General features: G+C 37.3%; 2 protein-coding genes across 6 annotated transcripts in view; one reads left to right on the forward strand and one right to left on the reverse strand.

The window, feature by feature from the left end:
• Nucleotides 1-15,990, reverse strand: part of RGS4 (regulator of G protein signaling 4) — a 50,313-nt gene that overhangs the window by 24,848 nt on the left and 9,475 nt on the right. For 2 of the 4 annotated variants that reach the window (XM_021294305.2, XM_021294320.2), the window contains one exon: nt 3,503-3,661. The exons of the other annotated variants lie outside the window; for them this stretch is intronic. The gene's annotated coding sequence lies outside the window, so the exon portion shown is untranslated. The remainder of the gene's footprint in view (nt 1-3,502; nt 3,662-15,990) is intronic. 4 annotated transcript variants of the gene reach the window in all.
• On the forward strand, nt 6,296-15,856 carry RGS18 (regulator of G protein signaling 18). 2 transcript variants are annotated; one of them, XM_021294294.2, is made up of 5 exons: nt 6,296-6,773; nt 7,479-7,580; nt 10,875-10,939; nt 11,998-12,164; nt 14,292-15,856. In XM_021294294.2, the coding sequence occupies exons 1-5, from the start codon at nt 6,655-6,657 to the stop codon at nt 14,544-14,546; spliced, it is 708 nt and encodes a 235-aa protein (XP_021149969.1). In that variant the 5' UTR covers nt 6,296-6,654; the 3' UTR covers nt 14,547-15,856. The 2 variants fall into 2 exon arrangements, with proteins under 2 accessions (XP_021149969.1, XP_005498870.1); XM_005498813.3 differs by having other exon boundaries at nt 6,303-6,773; nt 10,878-10,939.

Here is a 15,990-nt window from a genome sequence, read left to right on the forward strand (position 1 = left end):
TGGAAATTATTTCATACGTGCCACAAGGACACATTTCAGACCAACAGTTTCTATCGTCAGACAACCTAGCTTGATTTGCAACAGATGAAATCAAACATTTGTATTAGATTTGGTGACCACACCAATATAAAAATTATTATGAATTTTATGTTTATCAAATTGACAGTGTAACCTGATAAATGATCACCTGTTTTTACTCAACAGAGAGACTAAAATAGCTTGCTTCCTGGTGTGCATACCGAAAGTGCAAATATCACATTTCCTCTGTTTTGAGGAAGTACTTTTGGCAAGCTTTGCAAAACTTATTTTTGTGATTCTAGTTATTGTAGCTGTGACAGAGAAACTGAGACAAGAAAGACAGGAGCTGCAGATTGGACCTGATGAGAATCAGGTTTAGGTGCTGGTGTGAAAACCAGAGGTTGCCAAAGTCAATAGCTGCAAAAGTTAAGGCCTGTGTAAAATCAAAACTGTAGTAACGAAGCATGTCATGACCAGGCTAAGAGCCAGAAAAATTTGAGAAATTGATAGTGCCTGCATGGCAAGGTCTTTGGTCACAAACATGACAGCAAGAGTGACTGTGAGGAATCTATAAAATCCGTACTGCAGACTAGAGTCCAGGGTGAAAAGGAGGCAAGAGTGACTGTGAGGAATCTATAAAATCCGTACTGCAGACTAGAGTCCAGGGTGAAAAGGAGGTTCAATTCTTTCTTATGTTGCTGCTCACATCTCCTGCATCCCAAAATATCTCAGATCTCATCCAGATCACACAGCCTCCAATCCAACACAGAAAATTAATCAGATTAATTTCAGTCATGTAAGAAATCTTAATGTATGCATAAGTACCTTTCTAGAGTGGAGCTTTACGTTTACTAAGCCTGAAACTCTTCCGAAGGCTTATGAAGACGCACTGCCCTCTGCATATTGCTGCGCTAAGTAACCAGCAAGCTTTTCTTGAGGGTTCTTGCAAATTTTAAGAGGAAACTGGATGGCAGGTTTGGGAAAGCCAGTTTTACCCTTATGTTTGTCAGCTGAAGACTTTCGTTGGAAATTCTGGTATTAGCTAAGAAGAGGAGAGACTATGACTGGCTGGTGAACAGTGACGATAAGTGTCCCTTCCTTCACGTTCGCCTCCTCAGAAGAGATGATTTATAACAAACCGGGAGGAGGAGAAGGAATCTACTACTGCAAAACTTTTATCATCTAAGAAATAAAACTGCCCCAACTTATATTTTATAATACAGGTTTTCTCAATCCTCAAAAAATTGCTGAACCTTCCTGGAAAATTTCTCAGTCCTTCTGAAGATTCCGTACTCATTCAAATTTGACTTGGCTTAAAAGATAATTTAAAATATTTAGATATTCGCACACATATATAGTTATATATTTAGTGAGGACTGAGACACTAATTTTTCAGTTTTTTGGTACCTATTTTTTTACTGCTCTGATGAGCAATCCACCATACTACTTTGCAAATCCTAGGACCATTTACATCACCTAAATCAGGACAGCAGAACAATGTACCTTCAGGAAGAAGTAACAATGAATAAAACATAATTACATACAATCTAGAGAAATTCTTATTGTAGAAATCTTAGCTGTGCTTTAAATAGGCAGAATTAGGTGTATCTGTATCAGTACCATATTATCCTGAGGGAGCACAAGATGCAATACTGCAGACATCAAGTGTGCCTAAGCTCTTAGGTCCTGCCTCATTTCTTCCTAAACACCTAGATGTGACCTTCAAAACCTGTTTGGAGAGCTCTCCCAGCCCTGGGGTAGCCCTGCTCCCTCCAGAGCTGCCTTTCTAATGTGAAGTGCTCCTAACAGCCTCCTTAGTTCTGCATTTGGGAGGTTTGACAACAACTGCTCAACCCATGCTGCAGCATCCCCAAGGTATTCCCGAATCACCTGACTGGAAAAGCAGAGTGAGGATGTGCCTGACATCCAACACGATGGTTTGGCTTAAACCACACCATAGTTCAGTTATAGTGGACTCAGTTCTGATGTAAAACAGGCCCTCGTGTGTGACTAAAGTGATAGTCTCTCCATGCTCTTCTCCCACACCTTTTACAGGAGGACCAGGAAACACTCAGCCAGATACTTGTTGTTGCTTGCACTGTTAGCATGGCTTGATAAAATCCTTCTCTTAGAAAAAAAAGTAGGTTGTCATGTGAGGAAGCTCTCTAGGTTTCTGTAAGACAGATATACATACAGTGCACAACTCCAGTAGGATATTTTGGGGAAGATTTAGAGAACATTCCTGCCTTCAACATTTCCTGTGAATACCACACTAAAAAAACCCCTCAATTTAAAATACGTGTGAGTGTCCTAGGTGAGCGCTTCCGGAAGGTGGTCATTAAAATGCAATTTTCTAACGAGCGGTGATGTCATTGTTATGCCCATGTGGAGAACCAATTGTAAACACTACGTGGTTCAGCTGAGAAACCCACTTCCTGTAGATTAATTGTGGCAGTGATGTATGTAATATGTAAATAGCACTAATCAGAGATGCTGGCCATAGAACCCCGGGGCAGGCAGGAAGTGAACACAGCTGAGAACTTTGCAGACTCACTTTCTTATTTTGACCTTTTCAAAAGACAAAATAAATGTATTTAGTTTAGCACAGATGTAAACATTTTCCACAGCAGAAGTTCTGCAGAAGCTACAGAGATTTCCAAGCCTGAACCGAGATTCAGTTTTCATCACAGATGCCTCACAAAACCTTCGAGACCTACAGACTCTGAATGCAAAGCATTATGTTCCTGTTGTTAATGATCCATATCTGAAGAAATGCAATTTTGCTTCCTTCCTTTTAAACATCAGCAAGAAAATGGAGGTTTCATAATGTGTACTGTGTGTAGGTGTTATAATGCTTCTCTTCCACTAACTCCAAAATATCCCACATGCCAAGTTCCTCCACTAGTAAGAATCTCTTAAGTGAACCACTGAAGAATTCCACTGATTTAGCAGACTGCAAGCTCCTCTACTTAAGATTTATGGTAAAAGTATTCTCCTTTTAGTATTGTTTCATGAAGAAAAAATGTTTTTTTTTTGTTTAACCTGAAGATGAACAAAACAACTCTATCTTTTAGTCACATTGCTATAAAATTGTAAGTCCAATTATGGTTCCCAATAACGAATAAAAAATATTAAGTGATAAATTGTTAAGGGGTTACTGAAAAGCAGCAGATTTCTTAAAGCCAAATTAATTCAGAACATGTAATTTTAATTTTCAACTCTAAGAACTAAGGAAATACATCTTTTCAGCTCCTGCTTCCTTCCGTGCTTATTCTTCACAGAACAGTAAAGAGACTGTGTTGCTTTTTTTCCCTCCCACAAATATGAATATTGCCTCAGCAGAAACCAAAACAAACAACCCCACAAAAGCTATACTGGTAAAACTGGATTTGAATGAGAACAATGGCAGAACTCAGTTGTGGAGAAGCCCAGTCAGTGCTAGAACATGAGCATGGACACAACAGGAGGCAAAGTTTACGCTTACCTGGCAAGTAGCAAAAACAGTTTGAAGGAAGATGTGGAGGGATTTCTAACACAGGAGAACTTCTCACTATGTTCTAGTACTTTGTGCTGAGCTGAACTGCTCTACCAGGGCTTCACTTGTATACAGCTGAATACAACATCTGAATTTTTCAGTGCTTACCTTTAAAAAAGAAATATAGCACATTCAGTGTATAATACAATGTCATTATTGCTAATAGTATCAGTCTCTATTTCTTGCACAGAGGGCAGCTGTTGGATCTACACAAGTCCAGCACAACTTTACCATCACCTGTGAGAGAACCTTATCAAACACTAACAGGAGCCAGTGCAGACACCAGAGGAATAAGCCCAAAGAGATTGGGACATCACCTCAGGGAACTTCCTGCACTTTATGATCTACTAAATTTTGCTTTCTTCGTCACATAAAGATCATTTTGAAAATACATATTCTGTTGATCTAACTATGAAAGCTCTTGAAAAATGTATTTATTCTTTGCTACAAGTAATAAATCACTAAGTCAATATTGCTCTCACTTTGCAGGTATTATCTTGATTTGAGGGCTTCAAAATCCCTAGCCTCCTTCCCAAAAGATTTGCGAACACATTTCAGTAGTTGAGAAATGGTTGGGAATCAGGACATTTGGATCTCACCCCAAATTTCTTTAGAGCTTTCTTGGTCTCTAGTTGTGTCATCAACATAACAGCCTGGGTCTCTGGGTCTGCTTTTTCTGGCTTAAAATAACTTATTCATTTTCCTATATCGTCACTGTGTAGTATACAAAACAGCCCAGAAGCATTTATAGGGTCATTAATACTGTTGCTATAACTACTGTAGCCTGCAGTGCAAAACAGAAATACTTACTAGCACCAGCACCATTCCTGACAAAATATAGACTGACCTTCATGCAATTTGGCTACTTCAGGGTCTAGATTTGTATTAATGGGGGGAAAAAAATTGTTTGTAATTATTCCCTTCCTTCCCTATTCCGACCCCCCACCTTCCCCCACCCCCAAGAAATAATTCCAAATGAGTTCTCAGGAGCTGCACAGAAGGTTGGTGCATTCAGGAATTATATTACTGTCACAGCATAGTTACAGTAATATTTCAAGCACCTAAGACATAACAGCTGTTGCTTTAGAGTCATTTAAAAGTGGACTGGAGAAGCCATTCAGGCGTACACTGGGGAGAGCCCATTGCTAGTGGCTGCTGAAAGAGATGGTACAACGGGTCACACCCATCTCTAAGTTACATGATGTAGTGGCAAGGCCACTATAATTCATTTCTGAGTGATGTTTCATGCTACAAATCTTTCTTAAATCAGCTTATATGAATTATTAAGGCTACAATTAATCACGTTTGCTGGGAACTGAAATCACCAGGTGACCAAACTATGGCAGATGAACAAAGACAGTATTACATACACACAATATGTGGGAAAAAAAAAATCACATGACTAACACTGCAGAAAAGTAAAATGAAATTATGAATTCTGTATTTATTAACTTATTGGTAAAAGACAGAATATATTATTGAAGCAGCTATGGTTAAATCCAGTTTACAATAAGCAGGATGTAATTTATAAGCTCTGAAACTGAAAATGCAGTTTGAAACCGTAACCATGCTTCTTTAAGGTCCTTGAGTCATAAAAGGCAGATTTGCATTAAACATTTCCCATGCAGTCTGATTTTAAAATCTGCATCATACATGTAATACATGTGAGTTTTCTTTCGTTTTTTATCTCCTAAAAAATAATCACAACAAATAACATTTTTTTTTGTTATAGTTCAGGAATTTGGAGTCCCAGCAGGGGTTTTTGGTGTGGTGGGGTTTTTTGGTTTTTGTTTGTTTTTGGTTTTGTTTTGTTTTTAGTTCTTTTGAACCTTAGTAACTCACATCCTCCTCAGCTCCACAAGCCACAAGGAAAAGGCCATTGTGGGACTCTCACCAGAACTTATCTGTGTTGTAGTAATTGCACAGATCTGGACAAAATTGTGGGAATGTGATGAGGTCACATCTTCTCCCCAAGGCTCAGGGTCTTACCTGAATAATCAAAATGAGGTATTAGCATTAAAAAATGAGGTCTATTTAATTCTTAATCAATTAACTAATGCACAATTTTAATCTTTTCCAGCCCATCATTCAGCTAACACTGAAGAGGTTCCTTTAGTAGGTGTATTGTTCCTATGACATCTCCAACACAAATTCTGCTTAAGAATGAGAAACTTAATTGACGTCAAGCTTGTATGTGAAGAGGTAACTTGTGCTGATCAGCCTACATTTTTACACTATGCAAACTGAAATGAGAAATTTTGGGTTATTTACTGTCAAAATAAAAAAATAATTTAAAAAAAACCTCACAAATTTTTGTGATGAATTAAGAACTTCTTATCCTGGTTGGACACTGTAAATGAAAACAAAGCCACAAATAGAAGATCTAAAGGAGGAGCCTTAAGTGGAAAAACTTGAAATTAGAAGGAGGTGCTCATCATCTCTGAAAAATGGTGCAAAAATTAAAATCTGCACTTACAAAATACCTGATCAACCACAGCTTCACCTGGCTCTTGCAGGAGACTTTGAGAACACTGAGTTTCAAGTTAGCATTCTGTAGGTGAAACTGATACTGTGTCCAGTTTATGGCATCTGAGGCTGTAGAGGGTACTTCGATGTCAGTTAAACATTCTTTTAAGAGTTTAAGACAATGTTGCTTACTATTTTATACAAAATTATTCCCATTTGAGTTAATTTTATGCAAACTATATACACTTCTCACAGGTGTTTGGGGGAAAATGATGGCATTATCCTAATTCTAGTAAAATATCAAGTTCCACAAGCAGAAACTCAGAGTCGTTCTCTGCCAACAGCCGTGTAAGCCAACGTCCATTTTGCAAAGTTGCAATCTCACTTCCCCAAATGACGACTGTAAAACCAGAACTCGACTTCAAGTCCCGGGTATGTGCAGCTGCAGCGGCACTGAAGGTGGAGAACCTCCTTCTTCCCACCACCTGCTCTGGAGACTGCTCTGTGGCCAAGTGGGGACCAGCCAGCCCGACACAGCATGCGAGAGCTCTCCTGAGCACATCACCAACACCAGCTGCTGCCAGGAAATAAAAGAAACATTTTTTTCTGAAACTGGGAAGCTTTTTTAGAGGAAGATGGAGAACCCACTTCTCTTATTCCCCCAACTAAACATTTCTGCTTCAAAGGATAAAGCCTATTACAAAATCATGAAACCAGCAATTAAAGAAGAGCCACATAAATCAGGCAAGTCTGGGTAAGTTTAAGGTCATGCTGACACTCTGAGTGTGCTGTTTACATAGAGAAATCTTCTAACATAGTTTGTGGGTATGAATTTAGGGGACGTATCATTTCATTTTTGACTGATATATATGAAAACTCTTGAACTACAAGCCTGGGAATTGTATAAATAAAATATTAATTCATCACAGAAATATTTTTTAAGAACAAAATCCCAAATCAAATAATAGACTAAGAAAATAGGACAGGGAGGTTTCAAGAAGTTCTGGGAAATGCTTCTTTAAAGCCTGAATATGATCTGGGAAAGTTTCTTTTTAAAAATTTCAAATGACAGGAAACAATACTTCCTTTTTCTTTGCGGAACATTAAAAGTGGAAGAATCTGAGCCAACTGTTTATGTTCTCTAATGTGAATTTTCACCCCTTTATCTTTAAAGCAAGTGAAAAAGATACTGAAAATGAAAATATATCTTTTTCTCTTTGCCAGTGTAAATTCGTATGTAAATTCGTGCTAAGCTATAAAGAAAATAAGCATTAATATGACTAATAAATGCAGGAGAAGTGGCATCAGCATTACTGTAAGTGAACATAGGGGGATCTATGATGCAGAAGCAGAGATATTAGTCAAAGGAAGTGTTTGAAAAAAAAAAAAAAAACAAAAAACCAACAAACCCACAACTTGCAACAAGGTTGCTTTTAAAGCTGCCCTAATTCTGTTGCAGAGCTAAGCAGAAGAGAAACAGGCTGAGCCTTCTCCTGCAGAAATCTGAATTCCATGAAGGTGATCATCCTGGCAAACCTGGAAACTTGACAAAAGCAGCAAGGTAAGCATTGTAAAAGATGGAGTCATGGGGATTCCTTTCAGGAAGTGCCTGTGTGACTCAGAACATTTCCTGCATTTGTGTGTGTGCATTCAGATGTGGCAGAGAATAACACTTTCAAGATCTATTTAATTTAAAAGCTAGCAATCAAACCCAAGCATACAAACACTATAGAATTGTCTGATATGCATCAAGGTATCTCACCAATAGTGTTTTCACACAATGAAGCATGGACTATTCCCCATACGCTTGCAGAGACATTTAAACCTTCACTCATGCCAACAGTATTTTTATTAGTTCACTGAATATAGTGAGCAAGCATCAAATCAGAAATGTAGCTGACAAATTACTGATTCTGGGGAAATCACACAGCTCCTTGGAAAGCAGGTTTTCCAAATAATTCAGTGATGTACAAATGCCAGATGCAAGTCAAATAATGAATGCATAGTTCCTCAATAATTACAGTAATTGTTTGAACACCCTCGTCTCCAAAATTCAGATACTGATGTTTAAACACTGTTGTAATATTGTCCCTGTTATACTATTTCTCATGAAGATGCCAGGTTAAATCTTGGTTTTGTTGACTTTACTAAGAGCTTAGTTCCTGACTTCAGTAGGGTACCAGGATTACACTGATAAATTAAGAATTGCAGTTGTAGGTCTTGACAGAAAAGAAGGAACACATGAAGTACTGCAACTCCATGGCTGAAAAAAATTGCTGCCCCTTTCTTTCCATCACTTCAGAACACTTCAGTGTTTTCCATGCTCTTTTGTCCTCTTAAGCTTGATGAACCTTGTTTAAGCAGTTACCGTCTTCGGGACCAAGATGCCTGCTGTGACCAGAACTGCTTCTGCAACCCCTTACTATATAATAACTGTGAACACATGGTAGAAGTTGCACAAAGACGCAAACTCTGTTTCTAGAGCTCATGAAAAAGTTGCTGAGAAATGGATATCTAAACACTTGCACCTGTGCATCTGGAAAATTAGGCAATGTTTGTTGCTCACATGTCCAAATATCACATCCATCAAAATGACAGAATGATGTCTTCATGATCTGGAAGACTTTTCACTCCACACTCATAGGCAGTTTCATGACTTTTTCTCTTTTGTTTTGCTGCTGGCAGTAGTCTTAATTCAATGGTTTTACATTCACTCAGAAATACCAGTCCTTGCCATGATGAACAAAAGGTGAAACAATGCTGAGAACATAGTTTTTCTGTGTCTCGGTTGTCAAAGTGTAAAACCATGCTAAGATCTGAACAGAGAAAGCACAGCCCCCATTTCACCTGTATGCAGACAGTACTACCCTGATTACCCTTGGGTATTTCATACAAAGTACTGATCTTCTCTATTATTATATCTATAGAAAGAGATGAAGATTATTTTCAGTGGAAAATAAAATGGAAAAAAGGCAAATTACCTTTTTCAAATCATAAAGTGAAATAATAGTTTGGGATTTAGAATTTCAGCGATTTACTTAGTTTTTATGGTTTCCATTCTTCACAGAGATATTAACTAACATAAATAGAAACAGAACTGAACCAAACAATGCAGATGGACAGTGTGGTGATAGTGGAAATGCCTATGACCTGTTTTTCTTCTCACCTTTAGAAAGTGGCAAAGCTGAATAAATCTTGTTTTCTGTCTGTTATTGCAGCAACTCATTGCTGCACCCAAGTCTTGGGAACCTGTGAAGCTACTGGGTTAATGTAGTTTATGAAGGAAAATCAGAAATTCACACTAGGAGTTTCCAAACCCAGCAAAGAACCTCTCCAGCATTCGGTGCAATTGTGGACTGTGTGTGATGTCTAAAGCCATCAGGGTTTATCTTTCACTGTGACCAAGTTTATTTCTGTAGCTATAGGAACCCACTGTTCCAAGACTTACAAGGGCACACAGTTCAGAGAACTGCACTTTTTTGTACTTTTTATAACTCAAAAAATTGTGTAAGGGAGTGAGGTCTCATTTTCCTCAAGTCCATAATCCCCCTACTTTACTGGCCTACATTCATTTCTTGAATTTCAGTTCTCCAGCTTTTGTACCTCTCAAGCACTGTTTGTCTCTCCCTGGTTAAGAATTTCATTCCTCTAAGCAATGACTTCAGCTAGGAGACATGACACCTATTAAAAAAAAAATAATCCTTCTTTTAGTTTTGTGCAAAACCAAGATCATTACTGGCTTAAATTCCTTCCCAAAGCAACTGGAATTTCCTTTCATCTGAACTTCATGTGCTTACAGATTTTGCCAAGATAACCCATACCATGTGAACTGGGTAACAGAACAGCAAGTCTCTGTGCAGAGATAGGAGTCATCTTGAAAAATTGTTCGGTCCATAAGAAGTTGTTCTAACCAACTAACTCTGGACAAGTTGCTTATTGATACTTTCAGTGTACTGTGCATTGCCCTCAAATGAAAATGATTCTAAATATTAGTAGTCATAAAGCACACATTAAAAATAGACTTCACCTTCAGCCTTGAAACTTAAGTCCTAGCATGCTACAACACATCTCCAAGCTCACTCCAGTTCTAGTCTACTAAAAAATCAAAGTACTGTCCAGGTGTGCATTCAGGATTAATCTATACAAAACCCAAAAAATATTTCTCCAAAATTGTATTTGTGTGAACAAGGTAGGATGTTCTTTTTTCCTTTCAGCATTGTTCTCTAGGGCAGAATATTTGAAAACAAAGTAAAATATGTGCAATTTGACATATTTGATGAAGAATATGTGGAGTTGTATAAATGGAGCACAGTGTCTCAGAATAACATGACATTTGAAATATGCTTGTGGTAAACAAACCAGGCTATGCGAGATATTACCCTATAAGACTATCACCTAAACCATATTGCTAGAACATTGTCTTCAGGCTATAGAATTTCCCGTATTTCACTAAAAATAGACTGTGATAATGCAGCCTCAGACCGAGCGCATTGAAAACCACATCTCTGCAAGAGTATTTTTTAAGTTTAATTAAGTGACTGATCTGGTCCCCTTATGAGTTTTACCATACTGATCTATCTCAAGTCCCTTAAAGATTACTAGCATGCACAACTTTTTGTTTGTTTATTTCTTTTTAAATGGGGAAAAATGTACAAGTCTGCAAGAAAAATGTCAGGAAAAAAAATTAAACCAAATGTTTCTGAAGTCCCTACGAGAATGAGCTCCTTTAGTAATGTGATCTAATCAAAGGCTCTGTGAAACAGTCCTGAGTATTAATGGTAACACAGATAACATGTTACAACAGCTTCATAAATACACAATATGTACAATTCTTCAAAACCACTTTCTGTTTAAGCAGTGTGTCTCCTGAAGAAGCACTGAAATGGGGAGAATCTTTCGACAAACTGCTTTCTGAGAAAGGTTAGTAGCTTTTTTCCTTTCCATGCAGACTGTTAGGGTGGAAAATTGATGGAAAATTATGGAAATTATGGAAAATTATAAAATCCAGTTGTGCTCTTATATAGACCTGGCAGTTACCTAAACTGAGTATGATGAGTCATTTATAGCAGCATGTGTTCTGCTCTCCTCATGTACTTAGGCTACAGCATGCTGTCAACTACCAAAAATAGTTAAAAATAGCTTTCAAGTTTCATATTTTCTTGAACAAAGAAATATAACAGACAGCAAGAAGTTTCTTCAATAAACAGTAGAATTTCCTCTGAATATTGCTCAAATATTCCTGACTGCAAGAGCAAATCTTATAAATGAAAACGTTCTATGTACTTCAGAACAGACTCTGTCTCTTTTGATACAGTTTGTTTCTAAAAGAGTGATAAGATCAAAGCTGTCCTTCACTTCAAAGGGCCTGTTGCTTACATAATTATCAAATGCACATATGTCCCTCCTTCCATTGTGGAGGGACACATGTATGATCCAGCTACAGTGCTGGACACTATGTGCTTTTCATATCTGTTCCTTGAACAGTTGACATCAGTACAATCGCATTACTTCCACACAGATTACGCGTGCTTGGGAAAGAAAATATCTTCAGCATAATAACAATAGGATAAAGCGAATTGTAACCATGCTAAAAGCCGTTCATTTTAAATTGCTACTGGAGAACAGTATGAGCAAAGATTCAAACAGTGGTTTGGTGAACCTAAATTGATTTCAACCTCAGTAAAGTTAATCACTTCCACATACGTCCACATGTTTTGATTGCTTCTGTTTCTAAACTCACAAGATCTTGATAGTGGATTTTTACAGATGCTGAGTATTCTGTAATGGGAGTTACAGCATTCAGGATCATAATGACAGAACTGCACCTATTTTAAAACCTTTTCTATTTCAAAATAATTATCTATAACGTGATGTAATTCAAAGAGAGCACAACCTCTTTTGTTGCTTTGCAGAGTGTGTAAGAGTAACTGCCTGATAAGGATAAATTTTTTAATGCAATTCAACATTCCCTTCTGTAGCTGGATTGGACGCCTTTATGAAGTTTCTGAAAACTGAGTTTAGTGAGGAGAACATCGAGTTCTGGATAGCTTGCGAGGATTACAAGAAAAGCAAAACTGCACATGAACTTTTGCCAAAAGCTAAGACCATTTATGAAACATTCATACAGAAGGATGCTCCAAAAGAGGTACAGTAAAAATGTTCTTCACTGTATATAGTATTTGACACAACTGCCACTGATGAAATCTGCTTTTAAGAAGCACATGCCCAGAAGCAGGGGTAACAGTTAATCATGTAGTCACTGACTTATTGGCTAGCATTTGTGAAAAAGTAACGTCTTTCTTTAAACAGAACAAAAGGCTTATTTTCCCCTTCTCTTAAACCAGTAATTATCTATGAAATTATTACATACCTCAGATACAGAGGCCTTTGTTTTAAATTAGCTAGAAGACTGAAATAAACTGGAAGAAACTATTATACATGTCCTTTAAAATAATAGTTTTGTTTTAACATGGACTTTTCTTGATTGACCCACTTCCCCCTTGCTATAAATGCATATTTTCATGTATGTTACTGCCAACACATACACGAAAATATATTGATATGTCAATCCTCACCAACACTAAGGCCTTTTTATATTACCATAATAGTGCAAGCAAAAGGAATATCTTTCCTGCTCTAGGGAGGAGATGAACAGGTCAGGAGATGGAATTCTAACTGAAATCACAAACTGCCTCTTCAGTAGGTCTTTTGGACTTACAATTTCCTGTAATTCTATCAAGTTTGAGCAAATGTCACTTGCCAAAACTCCTTTTCCACTGTATTTTATTATTATTATTACTTGTCAGAATAGCAAGAGTTAAACACTAACTGCTCCTTGCCCATAACAAGGATGAAAAGGATGTAATTCTCATTTTAAGAGAAGGATTGCAAAACGGTGCAATTTCCATCTGTAATACCCATAGATTATACTTAAGATTCAGATTGCTTTTCCTAGGAAATGCCAACTTTCAAAGACTTGTGTCTCTTTTTATATCTTTCCCTGCTGCATGTCTTTGGGGTGGACCTTGCACAAAAAGAAACCCCCTGAATTGTTAGAGGTAGAGCCTGTCATTGCCAAACAGTCAATCTATGAGCAGTTATGGAAGGGTATCAAGCACTGAGTCTGTCAATGCTTACAAGATTTATGTAAGTGAAAAGGTGAGCAGTAGGAAAGCGAGGGAGGGGACAGCATGTGGAAGTTCTACTTTGGACTAACAGTAACGTAACAATTTCTTTATCTGTCATACTTTTGATTTGGTGCATGTAGTGTGGGTGCTGGGGTTCACCTTCAGCAGTTGGATTTGGTGAGACTTCCTTCCTTGGGGTCACCTGACTCACTGACACCTGCCAACAGTATCTCATTCCAGACCACACAGCTCTGGACCTTGCATCTTCTCTCTGATTAACTTCTTGTCCAGCAGAGCTCTTTTGTACACAACTTTCTGAGCATACAGTTTGATAGGATCATAAAGTCTTAGGCTTGATGACTGGACCATTTTGTCATAATTAATTGCTCTTCAGTTCTTAGATCTAAACTATTTGTTCTGATCAGTTTTATGGAAATGACAGGTGTATCTCAGTGAGGGAAACACAGCATTTATAGAAGTCACTTTTTGGCTGGATCAACAATTTTAAAAATATATTCTATTATTCAGAACAGCATGCTTAACTCAGTGCCTGACATTTTAATAAAATTCTCCTACTAATTAAATCTTCCCAGAATGAATGCAGCAGTACACGGAATACATTGTAATTTTGATATGCTTCTTCCTATCTAAAACCTCCAGAAACCCACTACAATATTTTTTAAATATTTTACTTATTAAAGTTTTCTCACCTTCCTACTACCAACACTCTACACAGAAATCAGAAATGTTAAGTATTCACTAACATATTCTAATGAGACAAAGTTGTGCCTGAATCCTAAATGAGAACAGGGGGAGTTCAGTATTAGTCTGGTGTTGCAAAGCCTGACAGCTGCAACTATTCCAAGATCACTATTAGAAAGTTACTTTTAGTCAAATGTCAGACTTTATCTTCTGTTTTACCACTTTTCCATTGTACCAGTGACACATCATCAAGACTTTATGACAGGCATTACTGGACATGAACATACAAACTAATTCTGTGGTACTAACATCCCATTGTATCGGAGATGCAAAGTCCTCTTATCAGAAAAGACTTTCATCAAAGCACAGTATTATTGCTATGGATAATAACACAGGGAATCCATGAATGTATGTTAAAGAATACACTTTTCCCTATTCTCCAGGTGAATTTGGACTTTCAAACCAAAGAAGTCACAAGTCAGAATATTGAACAGCCCGTCATCACCACCTTTGATGCTGCACAAAACACAGTCTACAGGCTGATGGAACAAGACAGCTACCCACGCTTCCTAAGATCTGATCTTTATTTAAATTTGGTTAAGGGGAGAAATCCCAGTCGTCCGACCCTTAGAAGACGATCACGGTCTTTTACTGTCAATGATTTCCAGGGTGTGCGACCAGACTTCACCATTTGGTGACAGACAGACTCAGCCCTTATAAATTCTAGCTACTAGAGCAACTCATATGTGTTTTAAAAGCCAAGTCCTTAGCGGGTGTAAATGGGTGGAAAGCAAAGTTACATGCACTTATACCAGGTCAGAGTTCTGTAGCCAGTGATTAATTTCTTTTATTATAGAGAAGTAGGCAACATATTGACGTCTCGTGTAAAGTTCTCATATGGTATATATATATTTTTTTAACTCAAGGAAGAGCTGTAATCATATTTGGAGGAAAAAATTAGAGTTTTCAGCATAAAAATGTTGTACAAGATTCCTCTTTATATTATCCACCATGTATCCTGAACCTGTATTATTTAGCAGAGTTTCATCACAGTTAGAATTTATACACCTGGCCTTTGCACATATTTATGTTTCTGCAATATTTCCTACACTAAACACAGAGTATTTGTGGTATTTTCTCCTACTACAAAACAAATGGGAACATTACTACGTATAATGTTACATGGATTTTAACTACAGCCATAATTCAAATTTAGCTTTTACATATCTTAAGAAGAACGTAAGAACACCTATTTAATTTTTTGGGGCACATTTTGTACTCATTGTATGTGTCTGTTCTCTGTATTTATCTTATGCTGAATAGGTTAGCTTTGCCATCAAATACTTTATTCTAGTTTTTTGCAAACAAATGAGCAGCAACAAAGGGCTGAGAATGTTATTTTAACACAATCTGTGTCATTAAATATCAGGTCATGTATATATATATAGATACATACAAATATTTTCACTTCTATTTCTAAGTATTCATGGTATACCAACTTTGTTACTAAACTTTGTTTTAGACTTTTTCTGTCTTTTATTTTGGAAAAGAATCTGAAAATTAACAGCTCTTGGACTCAGGTAGAATAACCTTCAGTTCTACCAATCACTAATATATTCTCTGTAGAGTAGGAAGGAGAAATCTCTCCTTTTATTTATTTACTGTTAAAGTCACACGTATCCTTTTCCTAGTCAGTACATGCAGTTATCCTGCCCTGTTCTTTCAGAATTGATGTAGACATATCTTGAAGCATGGAGCGATTCTTAAAATCTTAAGCATTAGTTCAGTTTAGCAAGTGACTGCAGGATTTAGTCGTCACTATGATTTGTATATTCAGTCGCTTTGCATGTAATTTAAGTTTTCTCCCTTTTCAGTAGTAAGTGGTCGAAGTGAAGAGGCGCAGTTCTCGAGGATGGGACTTTATGCTCATTACTGATCCGACATAAATCTGAGAGTTTCTGTGCCTGCTTTACTAACTTTCAATAAATCTGAAGTATCTACTTAAAAAGTTTTCAGGTTTCACTTTGTAACTAGTACATCGATGAGTAAAACATGAAGGCTTCACTTCACATAAAACTCAACTTTAGCCACAGTCATTGCCACATCAATCACCGCAAAGGAACCTCAGAGATCAAAACTCAC

This window comes from Columba livia, chromosome 8 (assembly GCF_036013475.1).
Source record: "Columba livia isolate bColLiv1 breed racing homer chromosome 8, bColLiv1.pat.W.v2, whole genome shotgun sequence".
Taxonomy (NCBI): Eukaryota; Metazoa; Chordata; class Aves; order Columbiformes; family Columbidae; genus Columba; species Columba livia.